Genomic DNA, 21,049 nt, shown 5'->3' on the forward strand with positions numbered 1-21,049 from the left:
ATGTTATGCATCATCTTCACCTTCTGATTTGGATGCGCCTCATCACAGGGAAATTTCTCATCAAGGGATCAATCTTTGCGCAGATATAGGAAACCTTCCCCGAATACGAGCAAGGATTATCAGTGTGAAGATTCATGCAGAAAAGATAGTGCACAAAGGGAGATGCGTATAGAAGATGAATGTAAGAACTACCTGCCGAGGAGTCATGTTTGGAGGATTCACACAAGGAATCACATATGGCAGTTGCACGAAGGGATGTTAATTACGATTATACACCTCCGCACAGGGAGTCTTGCAGAGACACTCGTCGTCATGACTCATCATATAGATTTTCCAGTGAAAAAGTGGAGATTATATTTTCTGATGTGGAAGTAACCTTTGTGGATAGCTGATGGATTGACTTTAGATTATCCGTCAAAGGAATCTAATGAAGTTAATACCTAAAGGATGATCAATGAGGATTTTGATAAACTTACAGTGCCTCCCATATTCTGTGGTTCCGGAAAGTCTCAGCACAGCTTTCAGTAAAGCCATGAGATATATAAATCAACATATACTGTTTTTCAATGCAAAAAGATCTCATTTACATTAAATGGAACCCTTCATGAAGGCTGTGGACATTGATGAAGACTATAAAATTATTAACGATGCACGTGTTAAATCTTAAATCAAAGTTGATGAGAAGAAACTAGCTCAACTAGACACCACTACTTGTCGCACCTTTTATGGTCTAGCCAGATCAAGAGCTATTAATGAAGTATTGTTGTCTAGATTCAGGAATTCAAGTTCAGAAGAGGTATGATTTTGTCAGCCTTTCTGACACAGAATAGAGATGAACAATTTATATCAGAGCACTGAAATATTCCAACAAAAGAGGAGGTCGTGGCTCTTTTCATCGATTCTCCATGCAGGATACAAGATACAACTAAAGGCTACCCCACCACTTATCAGCAAACCACTGATCTTCAACTACGTGTCAGATCAGGTCCAGAAATCGTGTATGTCTCAACAAGACAAGAATGCAGGTGAAGAAATAAAGTCAAACCATCTCACATCAGAGTTTTATTCCCCAATCAGTCTCATTTTAATAGAAGTACTAAAAAGGAAAAGTTCAGACCCATTTACAGCATTAGCAGATACAGTCGAGATTATTTACTCAAACCGCAACTTTAAAAAAGGATTCACCTTCCACAACTCCGGCACCTCATCCGTCCACACAATTACATAACCATCATAGACCTGCAGGACGCGTATCTGCATGTTCCTATACTTCCACAGTCAAGAAAGTACCTAAGATTCCCTAAGAATGTCCAACTATTTGGATTTTAGTCAGTCCCTTGTTTGTTTACACAGATTGCAAGGCCAGTGGTAAATCATCTACATTGAAGAGGGCTACGCAGTGCCTTTTATCTGGATGACAGGATTCAAGTGAGGAACTCCGTTAGGATGGTTAGTTAACCTACTAAAATCAGAACTGGAGATGAAACAGGATCTACAATATCTAGGGATATGGTTTATCACTCCTCTCAACTGTATTTTGATTCTGAATGATCAGTGGAGCAAGATTCAAGCCAGAAAATCTCAAGTGCTATTCTCTCCATTGAAACTCCGAGATTGCCTTCTAGGACTGCTAACCTCAGTCCGGGACTTGTAAGGGGAAGTTACATCTGTGGCTGTTTCAACAGTTTGTGAAGCTTCATTTGACCAATGTGAACCCAATGCAGTAACCAGAGAATCGGAAACCATATCTACTCTGGTGGTCTCAGGATGGTGTGTTCATTTGGACAAAAAGTGATAGCAAGGATGTGGTCCAGTCAAGATTGTCGATTGTCGATCAACCAGTGGGATATGAAGACAGTAATCAATGCAATACAACATTGGTCAGAAGCATTAAGAAACGCAAGATGCATGGTCCACAGGGAAAACGCCACAGTGACTTATTACTTAAACAAACAAGGATCAACAAGACCGTTAAATATCCTTCAAAGGACTTTTCAACTTTTCAACATACTTGACAAGTTGAACATTTACATAAAGCATGTCATATTCCAGTAGTGAAGAAGGATACAGGATATCTATATGGTGCACATATCCACGCACTAATGCAAGCTCAAGGCGCTGGTATTTTTCTCAACAGCAATCTCATCCTGAGGTACCCATTCACAGCTGGGTGGACTGGGACACATAGTCACAGTACTTTGTCCAAGTTCACTGCATGGTGCTGTACCCACAACTAGGTGCTTGCATGTATTCAAGTGGCCACCATCTGGTCATATACCAGTGGATTCGTGGGTTCTTTCAAGTGCACAGGGTTGTGTACTCTACATTAGGGGTTGTGACAACACTGAAAGAGTCTGCACACAAAGTTGACTCCAAGGTTTTTACATCCGGTCACAGGTGGGGTCGATCCCGACACCTGAACCTTGCTGGATCACTAGCTTGGCTCCTTAGCCTGCTTGCCCACCCTGCCCCCATAAGAACATTCTTGCAGACGCTTTCTCTTGGCTGAGTCAACCATCTCCAACAGGATGGATGCTGAAGTGTTTCAGCTCATTACTCCGATGACAGGATCTCCACTCATAGAACTTTTTGCAACGCAGTTCAACAATCAGTTAAGAATGTTTGTTTCTCCGATTCTGGATGTTCAAACATAGGCAACAATCAGTCTGAACATATCGTGGGAAGTTCTGAATGCATATGCATTTCCACCACTGGTATTTATGCCTCAAGTACTTGCAAAAATCAAATAAACAACAATGTGGTTTCCCGTACTCATTCAAAAAGTCGGAAATCCAACAATGAAGTTACCAAATTGGTAAAACCTGTTAGTACATCCGCACTCCAAATAAGCGCACAAGAAACCAGGAATATTCCAGTTACATCATATGGATTTTGTCAAGACATGTTTGAAAAAATGAGGGTATTCCGCAAGAGCGGCAAAAGCAGTTACTTTGCATTTATTGCATCTAAAGCCTCTCATCCTCAAGTAGCGTATTGCTTATGTCATCTATGACAAACAAGGTGATTCTATCTGCACTCAGTACAGTTATGTCTGTGAAATCAGGCATCAAACTGACCAAAGGACTTGAATTACTCACATAACTGCACTCGTTAAAATTGGAGGATCAACAGCAAGAATTCAAAGCCTTGGCTTGGGATCTCAATGTTGTTCTACAATAACTCACTAGTGAGGAATACCAATCATAAGATATGACTTCCTTTGAACTTTGGACACAAAAGAAAATATTTTTACTTGCCTTAGCCATGGCAGCATGGATGTTAGAAATTCATGCATTGGATTTTGTGCGAACTTGGTTCAACTCCACAAATTGTGACATGGTTAATCTGGGATTACGTTGAGATTTCATTGCCAAAAATCAGTTGCCTGGACAACTTGATAGACAATTTCATATCCCGGCGTTATCTGCAGTGCTCTGACCACACGATAAGCAGGATTTATTTCTGTATCCAGGACATAAACAAGGAGGCAGAAATTTATGTGTCTACAGAGACATCAACAGAAATCTCACAAACAACAATGTCATTCTGGATGAGAGCCATTATTTTACGTGCATATAAAGCAGCAGGACTCGAGCCACCACAAGATTCCAATCCACATGAAGTAAGAACTTTGGCATCTACGCTTGCTTTTCACAGAAATTGCTCGATTACAACAATCATGGAGGTCTGTTTTTGGAAACCAGATGTTTGCAAATCACTCTCTCAGAGACATTGCCACGGAGGATGACTCAGGCATTCACCAATTTGGCCCTCTTGTTGTAGCACAACAGTTAATGGTTTCTCAAAGGCGCTAAAAATATGTCACCCTTGTCATGTGACTTGTTGATACCTTCACTAAACATGTGAATTATAGGCATATGTTGAGACAGACTAGCATGAGTGATCATAAACCCTGTACATACTTAGGTACGATGTGATGCATGGGTGTAACGCAGCAGATGAACAAATATTGGTGCCCAATATTGGTCCAAAATATGTAGGAAAGGGAGGGTACTCATGGATGAGTATGATTTTAAATCCACTTTTGAAGAAGGGAACTTATGAACTTCGTATAGAAGTATAAAATATCAGTTTTATGCAGAATATTACATCCTTAATTCCCCTAGTTTCAAGCCTGAAGTGACATTTCCTCTTGTATAAGGTCCTGTATTGTATCCTTGTTAACATACATTTGCCAGGTGCTGAAGCTGTATGATAAGTGGCGTATATCATCCCTAGTTAAGACAACCGTTATAGTCGAGTCCTGTTCGCCAGGTGCTGAAGCTGTATGCCTGGGAGCTGTCCTTCCAGGAGAAGGTGCTGGCCATCCGGCGACAGGAGTTGGCCTTGCTGAAGAAAGTTGCCTACTTCAACGCTGTCATGTCTTTCTTCTGGACATGTGCCCCTTATCTTGTAAGTTGCTGAGCTTGAGACATGTGCCCCCTGACTTTTAAGTTATCTACCTTGGCCCCAGTTGTGTATGTTTTCTATCTTGTGACATGTGCCCCAAGTCTTGTAAATTATCTGTCTTGAGACATGTGCCCTCAGTCTTGTTTGTTAACTATCTTGAAACACGAACCCGTCATCTTGTAAGTTATCTATCTTGAGACATTTGCCCCTAGTCTTGTGTGTTATCTATCTTGAGACATGTGCCCCAAGTCTTGTCTCTTATCTATCTTGAGACATGAACCCGTCATGTAAGTTATCTATCTTGATGTATGTGCCCCCAATCTTGTAAGTTATCTATCTAGAGCGATGTGTCCCCAGTCTTTTATGTTAGCTCTCTTGAGACATGAACCCTGTCATGTAAGTTAACTAAATTGAGACATGTGGCCCTTCTCTTGTATGTTATCCATCTTGATACATGTGCCCCCTTTTACCTTCAGCATTATTACTGGGAGTCTCCTCATAACAGACCCAGGTATGTCTCACGAGACTGTTCACCTCCACTCTGACAGATTGTTGTGTCATGAAATGTTGCTGTTGCAGGTAACCTTGGCAACATTTGCTGCCTACATCTTGTCCTCCACTGACAACGTGCTGGATGCACAGAAAGCGTTTGTGTCGCTGTCTCTCTTCAACATTCTCCGTATGCCTATCAACGCCCTGCCAATGATCATACCATACTACATTCAGGTTGGTTCCGGGTACAGGGGTTCAGGGTACAGGGGTGTCATGATGCAGTATCACAGTCGGAAAACCTGGAGTTACAACTCCCAATTCCGGGTACAGGGGTGTCATGATACAGTATCACACTTGGGAAACCTGGATTTACAACTCCCAGTTCTGGGTATAGGGGTGTCATGATGCAGTATCACACTCTGGAAACCTGAATTTACAACTCCCAGTTCCGGGTACAGGGATGTCATGATACAGTATCACACTGCGGAAACCTGGATTTAGAACTCCCATTTCACAACACTTACAATTCATTACATTACAGGTTTTACTGATGAAAAACATGTGAGTAAAACAGACATTGTTGAAGAGCCAGTTTATGCAGATTCTGTATTATTTTCTGTTAGAACTAACAGATCAAATCTGCACACCGAACTTTAAATGTCTCACCTGCAGAAAGGGAGACAGTATGAACTTATGAAATATGAACACTGTATGAACACGTTACATCACGTCCCTACTGCGTTGTTACACCTATAATGTAGTAGCCAATCGTGGTAGATTTTTCAGTCACTTACACAATACTGTGTACATGCCGTATTTTCATTTGGTCAATCCAGTCATGCTTCGTCACTTCATCACATGATAATTCTGTTACCATGGATAGCCCACTGTCAGTCAAAATTCAACATCTGTCACCCCAAACTGCTGAAAATCTTCCACATTCACAATACCTTGCCAAGTTGTGAGAAAACCTTTTACATATGATCTGAGGGCAGTTCCAAGCATAGACTGAAGGTCAAATTTATTAATACTAAAATGTTTGAAACTTTTTGGTTAACATGGGGATGGTAATGCAGCCTAGTGGTTAAAGCATATGCTTGTCACACCGAAGGCCCGGGTCTGATTCTCACATGGATACAGGGTGTGGAGCCCATTCCCAATGTGCCCTGCCATGATATTGCTGGAAAACTGCAAAAAGTGGCATTAAAACTTACTCACTCACTGACTGTTGTTAGCATGAACAGAATTACAGTTAACTGTCATTGTCCCCCTTCTCCTTCACACCTATTCTATACATCTACCCACCATCTCTCCATAGGGCTGGGTGTCCGTCACTCGTGTGTCCAAGTTTCTCCGGGCCAAGGATCTGGATGATGCCAACGTCCAACAGGATCCACACAGTGGTAGGTTCAGATCAACAATTCCTTCATGTAAGAGATAACACGTTTCTACACAAGAGACAGGGCCTTGTTGACAAAAGAGGTAAACTCGTTGAGATATCCATGAATGTTTGCTTCACTTTCTTTTGTATCACGGCGCCTGTCATCAAGCGAATACTGATTGGGGGCTGCATCACTGTAGACTGTTACATGGCAGATCATGACGCTTGAAAGCAATGCAGCCATAACAAGATCTTTATTGTGTTTATCATCAGTATTTGTTACAAACCTAACTTAAAGACTGACCAATACTACAAAATTGTATTTCATTAGTTTTCTATGGACTAATAGTTAGGAAAAAGAAAGAAATATGTCTGTAAGTGTAATTTATTGTCATTACTGTTTGGACCAATAATTAAGAATATTCATTTTCCAAATGTATTTTATCTATGTTCCAATCATGGTGTGCCTGTAAATCTGCTCTTGTCCATGTTTTTTTGTGTAGGTGGTGGTTTTGAAGTTTAGTATGAAAGGGGAGTTTTGTTACAAAGGAATCATGTACAAAACTCTCATACTACCCGTCAAACTGGAAACATTATATAGAGGCACTGCACAAGGATCATGCATCAAGTTGCTGAAAATCATGTGCAAATATCATGCATGTGAACAGCTGTGTAAAGTCTTGTTAAGAATTCACCAATATTCATCACTTACTGAACTCATGACAGTAATCTTTTCAACGTTGTGAATTTCCTTTGCAATACTTCAGTTCACGTGTAAACAGTATTGAATATTTTACAAACTCTAGTTTTAGTGCAGATGACTGAAGTAAGTGGCTACATTTTACACTAAAGTCTAAACATTTGATGGGGAGTATTGATGGACAGGGGTGATTCAGATGTTGTCTGTGTTTCAGATGCGGCTATAAAGATTGAACGTGGGAACTTCACTTGGGACAAGGAGTTGCCCAAACCAACACTGAGGAAGTGAGTCTGGCAATGACTACCTGAAAGGGACACTTTACTAACAATAGTAATATGTGTGGACATTTATACAGGGCCTGTATCCACAACCTCAAAGTGCTGAGACGTTATAACCCGGTTAACCTAAACTGTCGGTAAACCTCAAGAAGGTACCCATTCACAGCATGGGAAAGGGGCAACAAACTTGTTTGCCTAGGGTTAGACCAATGTGCTTCTTTAGTTCTGGTCGTTTGGCTTGTGGACAGTAGTAACTCAAGATCAGAGTTTAAACTAAGGTGTTGCTGACAGAAGAAGTTCACATGCTTTGTTATAATTAATGAGCAAAAGACTCAGTTAATGCATGAAGCTACATGTAGTTATAGAATGTTTTCCATGGCGAAGCCTTAAACTTGTGGAGCAGACTGGAAGAGTGTCTGGCTTATGAACAGTATCCATATACAAATGATCTTTGTATCACACACTCATTCATTTAGCTGTGGACTCGTTCTAGGTGACTTTCTGACGTGTGTTTCTGACTTCCCCAGAATTGACCTGCAGATCCCCGAGGGTAAGCTGGTGGCGGTTGTTGGCCAGGTGGGGGCGGGGAAGTCCTCCCTCATCTCCGCCATGCTGGGTGAGATGGAGAAACTCACCGGCAACGTCACAGTCAAGGTAAGCAACCTGTCCTTCCCCACATGCAGCAACATCCCCACCAACACCCTCTCCACACACTGCAACATCCCCACCAACAAGCTCTCCATACACAGCAACATCTCCACCAACACCCTCTCCACACATTGCAACATCCCCACCAACACCCTCTCCACACACTGCAACATCCCCACCAACAAGCTCTCCATACACAGCAACATCCCCACCAACACCCTCTCCACACAATGCAACATCCCCACAACCACCCTCTCCATGCACAGCAACATCCCCACCAACACCCTCTCCACACACTGCAACATCCCCACCAACAAGCTCTCCATACACAGCAACATCCCCACCAACACCCTCTCCACACAATGCAACATCCCCACAACCACCCTCTCCACACACAGCAACATCCCCACCAACACCCTCTCCACACACTGCAACATCCCCACCAACAAGCTCTCCATACACAGCAACATCTCCACCAACACCCTCTCCACACATTGCAACATCCCCACCAACACCCTCTCCACACACTGCAACATCCCCACCAACAAGCTCTCCATACACAGCAACATCCCCACCAACACCCTCTCCACGCACAGCAACATCCCCACCAACACCCTCTCCACACACAGCAAACATCCCCACCAACACCCTCTCCACACACTGCAACATCCCCACCAACAAACTCACCATACACAGCAACATCCCCACCAACAAACTCTCCAAACACTGCAACATCCCCACCAACAAACTCTCCACACATTGCAACATCCCCACCAACACCCTCTCCACACACTGCAACATCCCCACCAACACCCTCTCCACACACAGCAACATCCCCACCAACACCCTCTCCATACACAGCAACATCCCCACCAACAAGCTCTCCATACACAGCAACATCCCCACCAACAAACTCTCCAGACACTGCAACATCCCCACCAACAAACTCTCCACACACAGCAACATCCCCACCAACACCCTTGCTACACACATCAACATCCCCTCCAACACTCTGTCCACACAATGCAACATCCCCATCAACACCCTTGCTACACACATCAACATCCCCTCCAACACTCTGTCCACACAATGCAACATCCCCACCTACAAACTCTCCACACAATGCAACATCCCCACCAACACCCTCTCCACACACTGCAAAATCCCCACCAACACCCTCTCCACACACAGCAACATCCCCACCAGCATCTTCGTAACACACAGAGCCTGTGAAGATCTGAGGTAATTTAGGTCTTAAGCAACCCATGCATGCCACAAAAGGCGACTGCTTGTTGTAAGAGGCAAGTAATTGGTTCGGGTGGTAAGGCTCACCGACTTGGCTGACACATGGCATTGGTTCCCATTTGTGCAGACTGATGCTCATGATAATGATCACTGGATTGTCCGGTCCAGAGTCGATTATTTACAGATGTCCGGCATATAGCTGGAATATTGCTGAGTGCGTCGTAACGCAGCAACATCCCCAGCGAAACTGCCTGAACACACAGCAAGACCTACTCAAAACATAGCAAGACCCTCTGAACACACAGTAAGATCCTTTCAACACACAGTAAGACCCTCAGAACACACAAGACCTCTCAACACACTTCAGTAGAAACTTGATTGTGGATGTGACAAATATTGCATTGGGAAAAAAATAAAAATTTAGGCTTTGACTTTACACCATCTCATTTCAACTCACAGTAAGACCCTTTCAACACACAGTAAGACTGTTTCAACACACAGCAAGTACTTTCCAACACAGGAAGATCCTTTCAACACACAGTAAGACCCTTTCAACACACAGCAAGACCCTCGCAACACACAACAAGACCTCTCAACACACTCCAGTAGAAACTTGATCGTGGATGTGACAAATATTGCATTGGAAAAAAATATGAAAACTTAGACTTTGACTTTAGACCATCTCAGAATTACCTTGGTACTGTTTGATTCCTAGTATAGTGTTTTGAAATCCAACTTTCAGAGCTCCCTTGCATATGTACCCCAAGAGGCATGGATCCAGAATGCCACTTTGAGAGATAACATTACATTTGGGCAGCATCACAGTGAGAAGAAGTATGAGCAGGTTATTGAAGCCTGTGCCTTGACCTCCGACCTCGAAATATTGCCAGGAAAAGATATGACAGAAATAGGAGAAAAAGTAAGTTGAAAGTATTTTACTTGAGTTTTTTTACAGTTCCTATTCTCCTCACTTGTTCTCCTACATGCTCTCCTGGTTGGTCTCCCTGCTCTTCTTGTGCTTCTACTTCTTGTTCTTCCTGCTCTTACCAGGGATTTACCGGGACTTTTAAGTTTTAGTGTCCCAGGGATGCAGGGTTACAAATTTTTGGTGTCCTGAGCTGAAAAATGAGTGTCCCATATGATGACAACCACATTTGAATTTTTTTGTTTTTTCAGTGGTGTACTTTGTAATTTAATAAATAAACAAAGACATAGCTTTTTGAAGCAGTTTTGTTTTCTTTAGTTTCATTTAACTGTTAGTGCTTACACAAAGTCAGACACTAACTGATAATATGTATAGATTGTATTTGACTACTGAATACATATATTACTATTGAGTCTTAAATGACACAGTCTCCCGTAAGGAGTTCACATTATGACATATTAGAAAGCTTAAACTGTTGAATGTTCAGTGTCACAGACTTTGACAATGTAAGTTGTAACCCAAACTTTTACCAATTAGTTAAAAAATTAGATCCTATAAAAACTGAACTGTAATCATTGCTCAAAGAACTTAATACTTCTGGTAATTACCAAGTTGCATGGCACATTTTGAGTACACTAGATAGATGATATCATGTTTAGTGTCTAATATATACTCTATCTCTATCTTTCATGTTAGTGAATAACCCAGCAGCAGCAAGGAAGTCAAAGTCCTCAATGTTTGGACCCACAAGTTTTATGAACATCAATCTGTTCAGTCTCTCCGGATTGAGTCTGTTTCTAATTTTAGTTTTAACAGCATTCTGGACTGAGAATCCCCTTTCACATGGGACACTGGACACAGTTATGATTAGTGCAATTTTGGAGAGTGTTGCAAAGTCTGGAAATAAACTGTTCTGAGCTGTTTTACACAAGACTGAATTTTATCACTCTTCTCATCATGTTGAAGATTTGTCACATTTCTGCGTGCGATTTCAAGTTGAGAACGAAGTTTAATTTCATTATGCTATCAATATGAGACTTTGATTTGTGATGGCGAATTAATGTAGAGTTTTGATAACTAGTACAACCCTCATCGCTGGTAAATGGGTTAGAAACGTTGCCTCTAAGGCAAGTATCACATTGCATGCCATCATAATCTGTCTTTCATAACCACGCGTATCAAGCAAACCACTCGTTTTTCAAAGTTCTGTTTTTTTTTCTTAACTTTACTTGACGATGGTCCCATCTTATCAGAATCCATTTCTGAATTCGCCCCAAGATCGGAATTCGATGATGTACTTGCAGTTGTATCGATACTGGACTCACTTCCACTGAAGAACTTTCTCAAGTCACCTTGTTTAGATTTCGCCATTATGCCTAACCAAAATCTTGGATCAATAATCCGCTGACTGTCGTCAGATTTCTTTGGAGATTTCTTTGCTATTTTTAGACTAATGCCCATGCGCTGCTTATGTCATTGCCAAGGTGACAGGTTAGTGCATGCTCAGTAAGCATTCGATTAAAATAGCTTTGGAATTTCCTGTCAAAACGAAAGTTGATGTTCACTAGCGAATTGGTTTCATTATTCTGTTTGTGAAAATAAACATGTCAAACTGCATATCTCTTTCGATTGACATGATAATGGTAACTATATTTTCTGCGTCCCAGGGGATGCGCTTTCATTTTTTCTTGCGTCCTTTGTGATTTTTTATGCATAAAGGATGCAAGATTTTGCGTCCCGTTTAATCCCTGTCTTACTGTGCTTCTAATCGTTCTTCTTGTTCTTCTTGTGCTCCCATTTGTTGTTGTTGTTCTTCCTGCTTCTCATCCTGCCTCCTCTACTTGTTGTTCCACCACCCCGTCTTATTCTGCTTGTTCTGGTGGTTCTTCCTTCTCTTCTCTTGTTCTTGGTCTTTCTCGTTCTGTTCTTCTACTTGTTCTTCTTGGTTCTTGTTATCGATTTTCTTCTATTATTGTTTTTGTTCTTCCTAATTCTGTTCTGTGTTTTCTTGTTGAGCCTCTTGCTCTTTCTGATCTCGTTCTACTTTTTCTTATTACTTCTTCTCCCGTTCCTACTCCTTCTACTCTTTCTCCTCATCTTCTTTGTTGCTCCCTCTCCTCCTGTTCTCTGTCTTCTTGTTATTCTCCTTCCTTTTCTGGTAGATGTCAACATCCAGTCACAGGAGGTGTCTAAATTTGGAGTGTTGTGGACTTTGGACTTTGTGTTAGAAAGAATGTGTATAAGGTGTATTATAAGTGGGTTAGTGTTCAGACCTTGTGACCTGGTCAGTCTGGATGAACAGCAGGGATTGTCATATCAGCCATGGATCCTCTGATCCTATGTTGAGTATTTTCAGAGTGCCATCCTACACCTGGAATGGTGATATTGAAACAAAGGATGAATGTTTTAGTTCATCTTTTATGATCTCTTTATCTTAGTCTTTAAAGATTCAGTCATTACCTGAGGCAGTTATCACATTTGGTAGTTTTAGTTTTGTTTGAGTCATGTGTCATGTCTTCTTCCAAGGGCATCAACCTCAGTGGGGGACAGAAGCAGCGTGTGTCTCTGGCTCGAGCCGTCTACAGTGACGCTGATATCTACCTCCTGGATGACCCGCTGAGTGCTGTGGACTCCCACGTTGGGAAGCACATCTTCCAAGAGGTAGTCAGCCAGAAAGGCATTCTCAGACACAAGGTGAGACCTAGCCTTTGCATGTTTCAGTGTTCCGTGTTTAAAAAGACATGTTTGATTTCATTTTCAAAAAGTCATGATGGTTTTTGAATGTAAGTGTGCTGTGTTGCAGACTCGTGTGTTAGTGACCCATGGTGTTCATTGGCTTCCAATGACGGACATGATCGTAGTGCTAGTGGATGGCGAGATCACAGAGATGGGGACATATGATGAGCTTTTGAGTCACGATGGAGCCTTCGCCCAGTTCCTGAAGACCTACCTCACACAGGAGGATGACACTGATCAGGAAGACGACCCTGAGAGTCAGTAATCATGAATTTTTAAAGAGAAAATGCATAATCACAAATAGCCCTTTGCTTTTTGGTTGTTTTACTCTGATTGACGGTGGTCTGTAAATCGTCTAGTCTGGACTGGACCAGACAATCCATTGATTGACATCATGACCATCAATCATCACAGTTGGGATCTGGTGAAATGCATGCGTTGAATCTGCAAGCCTGACCATCAGATTCTGTTATTTCCTTGTTTTGACAACCAGGGGTTGGAGAAATCCAATTCTATTCTGCATATGCTCTTTGTAGTAGTTGAAATTTAATTTTACCAAATTGATAAGAAGTGGTTGAGATTTTCTGTTTCTTATTCAATTAAGATCTGATGATATATTATTATATCACCGACAGACAACACCTCTTACCTCAAACCTCACTCACTTACAGTATTGTTACACAGGTACACAATTTGTATTGTATGAAAGATACACTTTCAGTCATACTATAAATATAAATGAATAAGAGTACTGAGATTAAAAGCTGTGAGATCCCTTCATTCCAGTACTACACCAGGACATTGTCTTCAAGCTGAGGCAAGTATTTGGTGTGTTTAGCTATGACTATTTTGTTGTAGTTCAAGAGATGAAGTCTAAGATCCTTCAGAGAGTCGAGTCTGTTACGTCAGATGGAGTGACATCAGGAGATGAAGTTACAAGGTAGGATGATGAACAGCTTCCTCATGAATGAACTCCAGTCATAAAAAATGTTGTTTACACAAGAACTACATCTCCTGTGGGTACTAGAATCCTGTGATCAGTATTCATGGGCGTAAATGCCAGTTTTAGTTTTTGTTAGTTTGTAAGATCACCATCATACGAGGGGAAGTCAATATGTTCATAGAACTCGATATAAAACAGAACACAATGGTTGTGATATTGGTTTTATTTTTCAATATAGTCTCCCTGAACCTCGATGCATTTTGCCCATTTGTCTTTGAGACTGTCTATGCCCTTGAAATAGAAGTCTTCAGATTGGTCCCTCAGCCACGCCTCTGTTGTTGCCTTGAGGTCATCATCATTGGCAAATCTTGTTCCACGCAAGTGAGATTTCAAATTGCGAAACAGATAGTAGTCGCTGGGGGCCAGATCTGGACTGTATGGGGGATGGTTTAGTTGTTCGAAGCCACATTGTTGAAGAGAAGCTTGTGCAACACGGCTCTTGTGGACTGGTGCATTGTCGTGGAGAAGCATGACTCCAGCTGTCAACTTCCCATGCCTCTTCTCTTTGATGGCCGCTCTCAATCTTTTCAACAAGTCAGCATAGTAAGCCCCTGTGATCGTAGTTTTAGGTGGTTTATAGTCTATGAGAATCACACCCTTTGAATCCCAGAAAACGGTTGCCATGATCTTGCCAGCAGAAGGTTGTGTTTTGAACTTCTTGGGTGCAGGAGAATGCGTGTGCTTCCACTGCATGGATTCTTGTTTGGTTTCGGGATCCCAGTGATGAATCCAGGTTTCATCCCCAGTAACCAGATGAGCATGAAAGTTATCAGGATCAGCGTTGTAGATGTCCAACAGCTCACGACTGGATTCAACTCTTTGGTGACGATCATGTGCATTTAGGTTACGAGGGACCCATCTTGCGGATACCTTGGACATGTGCAGGTGTTCATGGATCACTGTGAAATGCCACACTCTGAAGCTATCTCGTCCACCTTTATTCTCCAATCGGACATAATTAAGCGTTGGATCCGGGCAATTGTATCTTCTGTAATGGCTTCAGAAGGTCTTCCTGACCGTGGGTCATCTTCCAACTCAGCTGACCATTTTGCCACAGTGGAATATTGAGGGGCTTCCTCGCCATACACATTGATCATGCGTTTGTGGATTTCGGTTGCATTCACACCTTCTTTAGTGAGAAACTTGATAACTGCACGAAACTCAGTTTTGGAGGTTTCCATGATTTGTGCAGGGTAATCGTCTTTTAAAGGCTCTAACTCTCAAGTAAATGCTCGAGGAAGGTTGGGTATCAGTATACAGAGTCACAGATGAATCAACTCAATAATGACACCAATGACAACATCACCAAGGATATATCAGCACCCACTTCTATGAACTTATTGACTTCCCCTCGTATTTGACCACTATCGGGTTCTAAACTTAATGTAGTTGAGTTCTTTAAATTCTTAGCTTATGAAACAACAGCTATCATTTGAATCAAATTTGGAGACACTTTTGCCATGACTTGTATTTGTCTTCAGTGAAGATTTGCTAACATTGAAAACATCGATGCTTTCATTTTTATGCATTATACAGTTGAGCCCCATTTATCCGGACGTTTTGGTTTCACTCGAAAATTGTTCGGATAGCGAGACGTCCAGTTAACTGGATCAAACAAGCAAAACGTGAAAATTAAGTGAAAGCAAACAATTTTCATGTACATATATCAATAGATCAACTGCCAATAGTAATAACAGTGAATCATCATAACATATACGTGTATCGATAATACATGGAAGGCGGAACGCAAGTTACCATTTGTCAGGTTGCCTCGGATGTAATCATGTAGCGTGTGGAGCTTCAGGTAGTAAGTTAGATGAAAAACGTAAATCGATGACAAAAAGTTTCTATTTTGCCAATTGAATATTCTTTTTTTTAATTTTAAATGCCCCCAAAACATATGACATTGCATCAAACTTATGCTGGCTGCAGAAAGTAAACTTCTGGACGGGATCACATGGCTTAGATCACTTGGGAGGCTATTTTTAACTTGCATCGCTTCAGATAGCAGGGGTCGATTTATAAGTGTTATATACAGTACAATTACAGTGTAGTTTACCTAATCCGACTTAACATGTGTTTTCGTTACTGATGAGATGTTCTCACAAGTACCCAATCCTAATGAGTGACACGTGTCACTAGTGTTTTGATGGCTAATTAATCAATTTACACCAAATTCCTTCTGATAGATTAAGAATGAAATCACATAGTTGTGCGGTAAACGGTATTGACGTGACATATGCACATGCACATGGATATGTGGGGTCTGAGTAAAGGGGGTTTGACTGTAGTTCTTTATTGTGTCAGAAAGAGCAAGTTGAAGCGGGAGACATCTGTAGTGGCTGATGCAAGCAAGAAGTTGACGGCGCCGGACAAGCCTGCAGACTCAGGAGAGAAGCTCATCCAGGAAGAGAAGGCTGAGACTGGCAGGGTGAGTCAGTTGAACACAATAGTCAGGGCCTTCTGGAGGAACATATTGGGTATTCTAGTGGAACACAACAGTCAGGGCCTTCTGGAGGAACACATAGGGTATTCTAGTGGAACACAACAGTCAGGGCCTTCTGGAGTAACACATAGAGTATTCTAGTGGAACACAATAGTTAGAGTATTCTAGTGGAACACAATAGTCAGGGCCTTCTGGAGGAACACATAGAGTATTCTAGTGGAACACAACAGTCAGGGCCTTCTGGTGGAACACATAGAGTATTCTAGTGGAACACAATAGTCCGGGCCTTCTGGAGGAACACATAGAGTATTCTAGTGGAACACAACAGTCAGGGCCTTCTGGAGGAACACATAGAGTATTCTAGTGGAACACAACAGTCAGGGCCTTCTGGAGGAACACATAGAGTATTCTAGTGGAACACAATAGTTAGAGTATTCTAGTGGAACACAATAGTCCGGGCCTTCTGGAGGAACACATAGAGTATTCTAGTGGAACACAACAGTCAGGGCCTTCTGGTGGCACACAGTAGTCAGTGCCGTCTGGAGGAATACAATAGTCAGGGCCTTCTGGTGGAACACAATAATACACAATAGCTGGGGCCTTCTGGAGGAACACAATAGTCAGGGCCTTCTGGTGGAACACATATTCAGAATATTCTAGTAGAACTCAGTAGTCACAGTCTTCTGGTGGAACGCATTGTCAGTGTTTTTAGATATATAACATATCGTGAGGGCTTTCTGGTGGAAAACATAGTCAGGGCCTTCTTGTGGACTACATTGTCGGGGCTGTCTGGTGGAACACCTTGTCACTGCCTTCTGATGGAAGACACAGTCTGGATCTTCTTTTAGAATGCATTCTCAGGGCCCTCTCGATGATCACATTTTCAGGGTCTTCTGGATGAATACATAGTCAGGACCTGCCAGTGGAACACCTAGTTTTAACTTTTTTGATGAACACATTTTCAGTACTTTTAGAGGATGAAATGATAAGGGACAATTAGGATGCTGATTGGTTAATTATTCCCCTTCCCAAATTGCTTAGCTCAGTTCCTTAACCAACAACTTCAGTTATGATACTTATATATCTTGCTTTCTCCTTCAGGTGAAGTTCTCCGTCTTCATGGACTACGCCAAAGCCATTGGCGGCATCACCACATTCTTCATCTTCCTCATCTTTGCCATGTACCAGGCAGCCACCATGGCGTCCAACATCTGGATTAGTATGTGGACAGATGATGCCCTCCTGAAGAACATGAGCCTGGTCAACACTTCGGACTATCAGAATAGGAATACCATGTATCTTGGTGTCTATGGGGCTTTTGGATGTGTGCAAGGTAGGTTTATACTCCCGGCTATCACATCTCAGTGTCTACTGGACTTGGTCAGGGAAGATCTTTTGTATTGACTGCATCAAGAATAATACTTCCTGCTTCTATGTTATAAGAACATCATCTATCTAGGGGTTACCTGAATATCATGTATCTGAGTGTTATAAGAACATCATATGTCTGTGTTACAAGAACATTGTATATATAGGTGTTACAAGAATATAGTGTGTCTGGGTGTTACAAGAACATCATATATCTGGGGATTACAAGAACATCATGTATCTGGGGATTAAAAGAACATCATATACCTGGGGATTACAAGAACATCATGTATCTGGGGATTACAAGAACATCATGTATCTGAGTGTTATGAGAACATCATATATCTGGGTGTTACAAGAACATTGTATATATAGGTGTTACAAGAATATAGTGTGTCTGGGTGTTACAAGAACATCATGTATCTGGGGATTAAAAGAACATCATATACCTGGGGATTACAAGAACATCATGTATCTGGGGATTACAAGAACATCATGTATCTGGGTGTTACAAGAACATCATATATCTGGGTGTTACAAGAACATTGTATGTCTGGATGTTACAAGAACATCATGTGTCTGGGCATTACAAGAACATGATATATCTGGGGATTACAAGAACATCATATATCTGGGTGTTACAAGAACATTGTATGTCTGGATGTTACAAGGACATCATGTATCTGGGCATTACAAGAACATTATGTATCAGGGGCTACCCGAGCATCAGGTATCTGGGTGTTACAAGAACATCTTCGTGTGTTTTAATATGGACTGTATGTATGGACATGTTAAAAAACTGAGGATGTTTTTCTGTACTGGGGATCCATGGACTGTACCCAAAATCCCTAGACTGTAGCAGAGGTCCTTCGAGTGTACCCAGGATCCATGGACTCTACCAGAGACCCTTGTTCTGGACTCAGCTTCCGTAGACTATGTTGAAGATCTTTGGATAGTGCTGAGGATTCTAATCCTTTACTGAAGATACTTGTACTGTATACCAGTAAACCTTCTTTTGTACTCCCTACACTAAAACTGTGATCCTTGGCGTGTACTGAGTTCCTAGGACTGTACTGATAATACTTGGACAGAACTGAATATCCTTAGATTATACTGAAGATCTTTGGAGTGTGCTGAATATTCTTAGATTATACTGAAGATCCTTGGAGTGTACTGAATATTCTTAGATTATACTGAAGATCCTTGGAGTGTACTGAATATTCTTAGATTATACCGAAGATCCTTGGAGTGTACTGAATATTCTTAGATTATACTGAAGATCCTTGGAGTGTGCTGAATATCCTTAGAATATACCGAAGATCCTTGGAGTGTGCTGAATATTCTTAGATTATACTGAAGATCCTTGGAGTGTACTGAATATCCATGGCATGTACTCAGGATGCTTGGACCACCCTCCAAGCCCCTGCCCCCCAATTCCCTTCACTTGGAACTTGGAACCCTCTGTACAAAAGTAACATGCTCTGTTGCCATGGTTGCAGCTGTGGTCATCCTGTTCTACTCTGTCCTGGCGTCTGTGAGGATGGTGCAAGCAGCTGGTAACATCCACGCCAAGATGCTGTACAACATTCTGCGATCTCCGATGTCCTTCTTCGACACCACCCCTATTGGCCGAATTGTGAACCGCTTCTCTCGAGATGTGGAAACGGTGGACAACAATCTACCAGGCGTGCTGCGGATGTGGATCAACTGTGTGTTCAGTGTCATGGGCACCCTCATCGTCATCAGCTACAGCACCCCCATCTTCTTGTCTGTCATCGTCCCTCTTGGAATTCTATATTATCTAGTTCAGGTACAGTATGCAAATTCTTCTGTTCTGATTACTTTTTAATAAATAGCGAAGGTGAGGTGAAATGGTGTTTAACATTGCACTTACGACTATTTCGCTCATATGATGTGCATGCATGTGTATGTGTGGCTGCTTGTACTAGCCCAGGCTTCAGCCGATTTTGTAGTGTTATCTCACTGGGATACTCTGCAGCAATTAAGCATGAGTACCTCACTAAGACCCATTATAATGACTCTTGAGACAAACCAGTCTATAGTGTTCCCATTAATGGATAAGATTCCTTAAATTCAGCCCAGTATAATTCCCCGTCTCTGTCTCAATCCTCAGAGGTTCTACATTGCAACATCACGTCAACTGAAGCGACTGGAGTCAACCACAAGATCACCCATCTATTCTCATTTTGGAGAGACAATCACTGGCGCCCCATCTATCCGGGCGTACAAGGTCACAGACAGATTTATCACGGAATCCACACAGAGAGTGGACAAGAACTTGACCTTCTACTTCGCAGGCCTCGCCTCCAACAGGTGACTTAATGCATGTGCAGATGTGAAATATTCATAATATTTCTTTACATTTACATATACAAGACCATAGAACAAATCCCAAACATATGTCAGTCAGTCTCTGTACCTAATCTTTATATGTTGTAGAATTCACACATGGGCTACTGCCAGTAAGTTACAGGTTACTATGACAATTGAGCACTACTTTCCTTGTGGTTTTCAGTGCTGGAGTCTGTGCATTGTGCAGTCTGTTGGATATATGCGTCTTAAAATGTCTCACCTGAAATTATGAAGCTGCTTGTTCACCAAGTCATGACACCCCAATATGTTCAAGACGTTATAACTAATACAAGATATTTTAAAATTGTTATACACGAAGACCACTGCTTTGTCATCTGAGTTCAAAGTGTTGTGGAATTCGAGGTATATTTTAGTGGTTGGGCTCAACAAAACTTGAATTTGAATTGAAAACATTTGCTCCTAGACTGTTTCCTTAACTCTTGTTAACTTACATATTCTATGGAACTAGACACACAGTATCCACCTTGTGAACAGATAGTCAGTATTTTAGAACTCACTCTATCTCTTGTATTGTACTTTCTCGCTTATGTTCGCTATTTGAGTAGAAACATACTGTGACAAAGTTTTTGGCCTCTCTGAACAGCTCCCCTGAACACACCACTGCTATTCCATCTTGGACAGCTTGGGTAGCTCCTGGGAGGCATGATTTGTCATGTGACCCTTTTTTACAGTCAGTAATCACTCAGCCTACATTCACTCAGCCTACGTTCACTCAGCCTACGCTCACTCAGCCTACGTTCACTCAGCATCTCTACGTATTTCCATGTATCCTCATTCTTGTTAACATGATATCTCATGAACTATTGTACCCAGTATCTTCAAACAGCCTACGTTGGGGGATTATGCACACACCAATCAGTGATGGCTTCCTTGACCTTATTTTCAAGGTCACTATGACACTTTGAACACTGTTCACACTCTTTGGCCTATTTTATTTGATTTCTTCAGATTTGGTGACAGCCTTCCTTTGGTTAGTCTGCATTAGGAGATTGTGCAAACGCCAACCATTTTGGGTGACCGTGA

General features: G+C 41.8%; 2 protein-coding genes across 2 annotated transcripts in view; one reads left to right on the forward strand and one right to left on the reverse strand.

Annotated features, from left to right (window-relative positions):
• Positions 1 to 21,049, forward strand: part of LOC137286507 (multidrug resistance-associated protein 1-like) — a 103,969-nt gene that overhangs the window by 57,312 nt on the left and 25,608 nt on the right. The window contains exons 11-23 of the mRNA XM_067818425.1: positions 4,276 to 4,413; positions 4,990 to 5,136; positions 6,221 to 6,305; positions 7,198 to 7,267; positions 7,789 to 7,915; positions 9,897 to 10,073; positions 12,606 to 12,773; positions 12,883 to 13,072; positions 13,674 to 13,755; positions 16,126 to 16,249; positions 17,366 to 17,597; positions 19,132 to 19,442; positions 19,767 to 19,966. Coding sequence (XP_067674526.1) covers positions 4,276 to 4,413; positions 4,990 to 5,136; positions 6,221 to 6,305; positions 7,198 to 7,267; positions 7,789 to 7,915; positions 9,897 to 10,073; positions 12,606 to 12,773; positions 12,883 to 13,072; positions 13,674 to 13,755; positions 16,126 to 16,249; positions 17,366 to 17,597; positions 19,132 to 19,442; positions 19,767 to 19,966 — 2,051 coding nt within the window. The remainder of the gene's footprint in view (positions 1 to 4,275; positions 4,414 to 4,989; positions 5,137 to 6,220; positions 6,306 to 7,197; positions 7,268 to 7,788; positions 7,916 to 9,896; positions 10,074 to 12,605; positions 12,774 to 12,882; positions 13,073 to 13,673; positions 13,756 to 16,125; positions 16,250 to 17,365; positions 17,598 to 19,131; positions 19,443 to 19,766; positions 19,967 to 21,049) is intronic.
• Positions 7,997 to 9,176, reverse strand: LOC137257912 (uncharacterized PE-PGRS family protein PE_PGRS46-like; the record flags this gene model as incomplete). The annotated part of the gene is made up of 2 exons (XM_067795419.1): positions 8,655 to 9,176; positions 7,997 to 8,569 (listed from the first exon to the last, which is right to left on the reverse strand). Coding segments are annotated over exons 1-2 (1,095 nt in total), but the record flags the coding sequence as incomplete, so codon positions are not given.

This window comes from Haliotis asinina, chromosome 1, assembly GCF_037392515.1.
Source record: "Haliotis asinina isolate JCU_RB_2024 chromosome 1, JCU_Hal_asi_v2, whole genome shotgun sequence".
In the NCBI taxonomy this organism is placed as follows: domain Eukaryota; kingdom Metazoa; phylum Mollusca; class Gastropoda; order Lepetellida; family Haliotidae; genus Haliotis; species Haliotis asinina.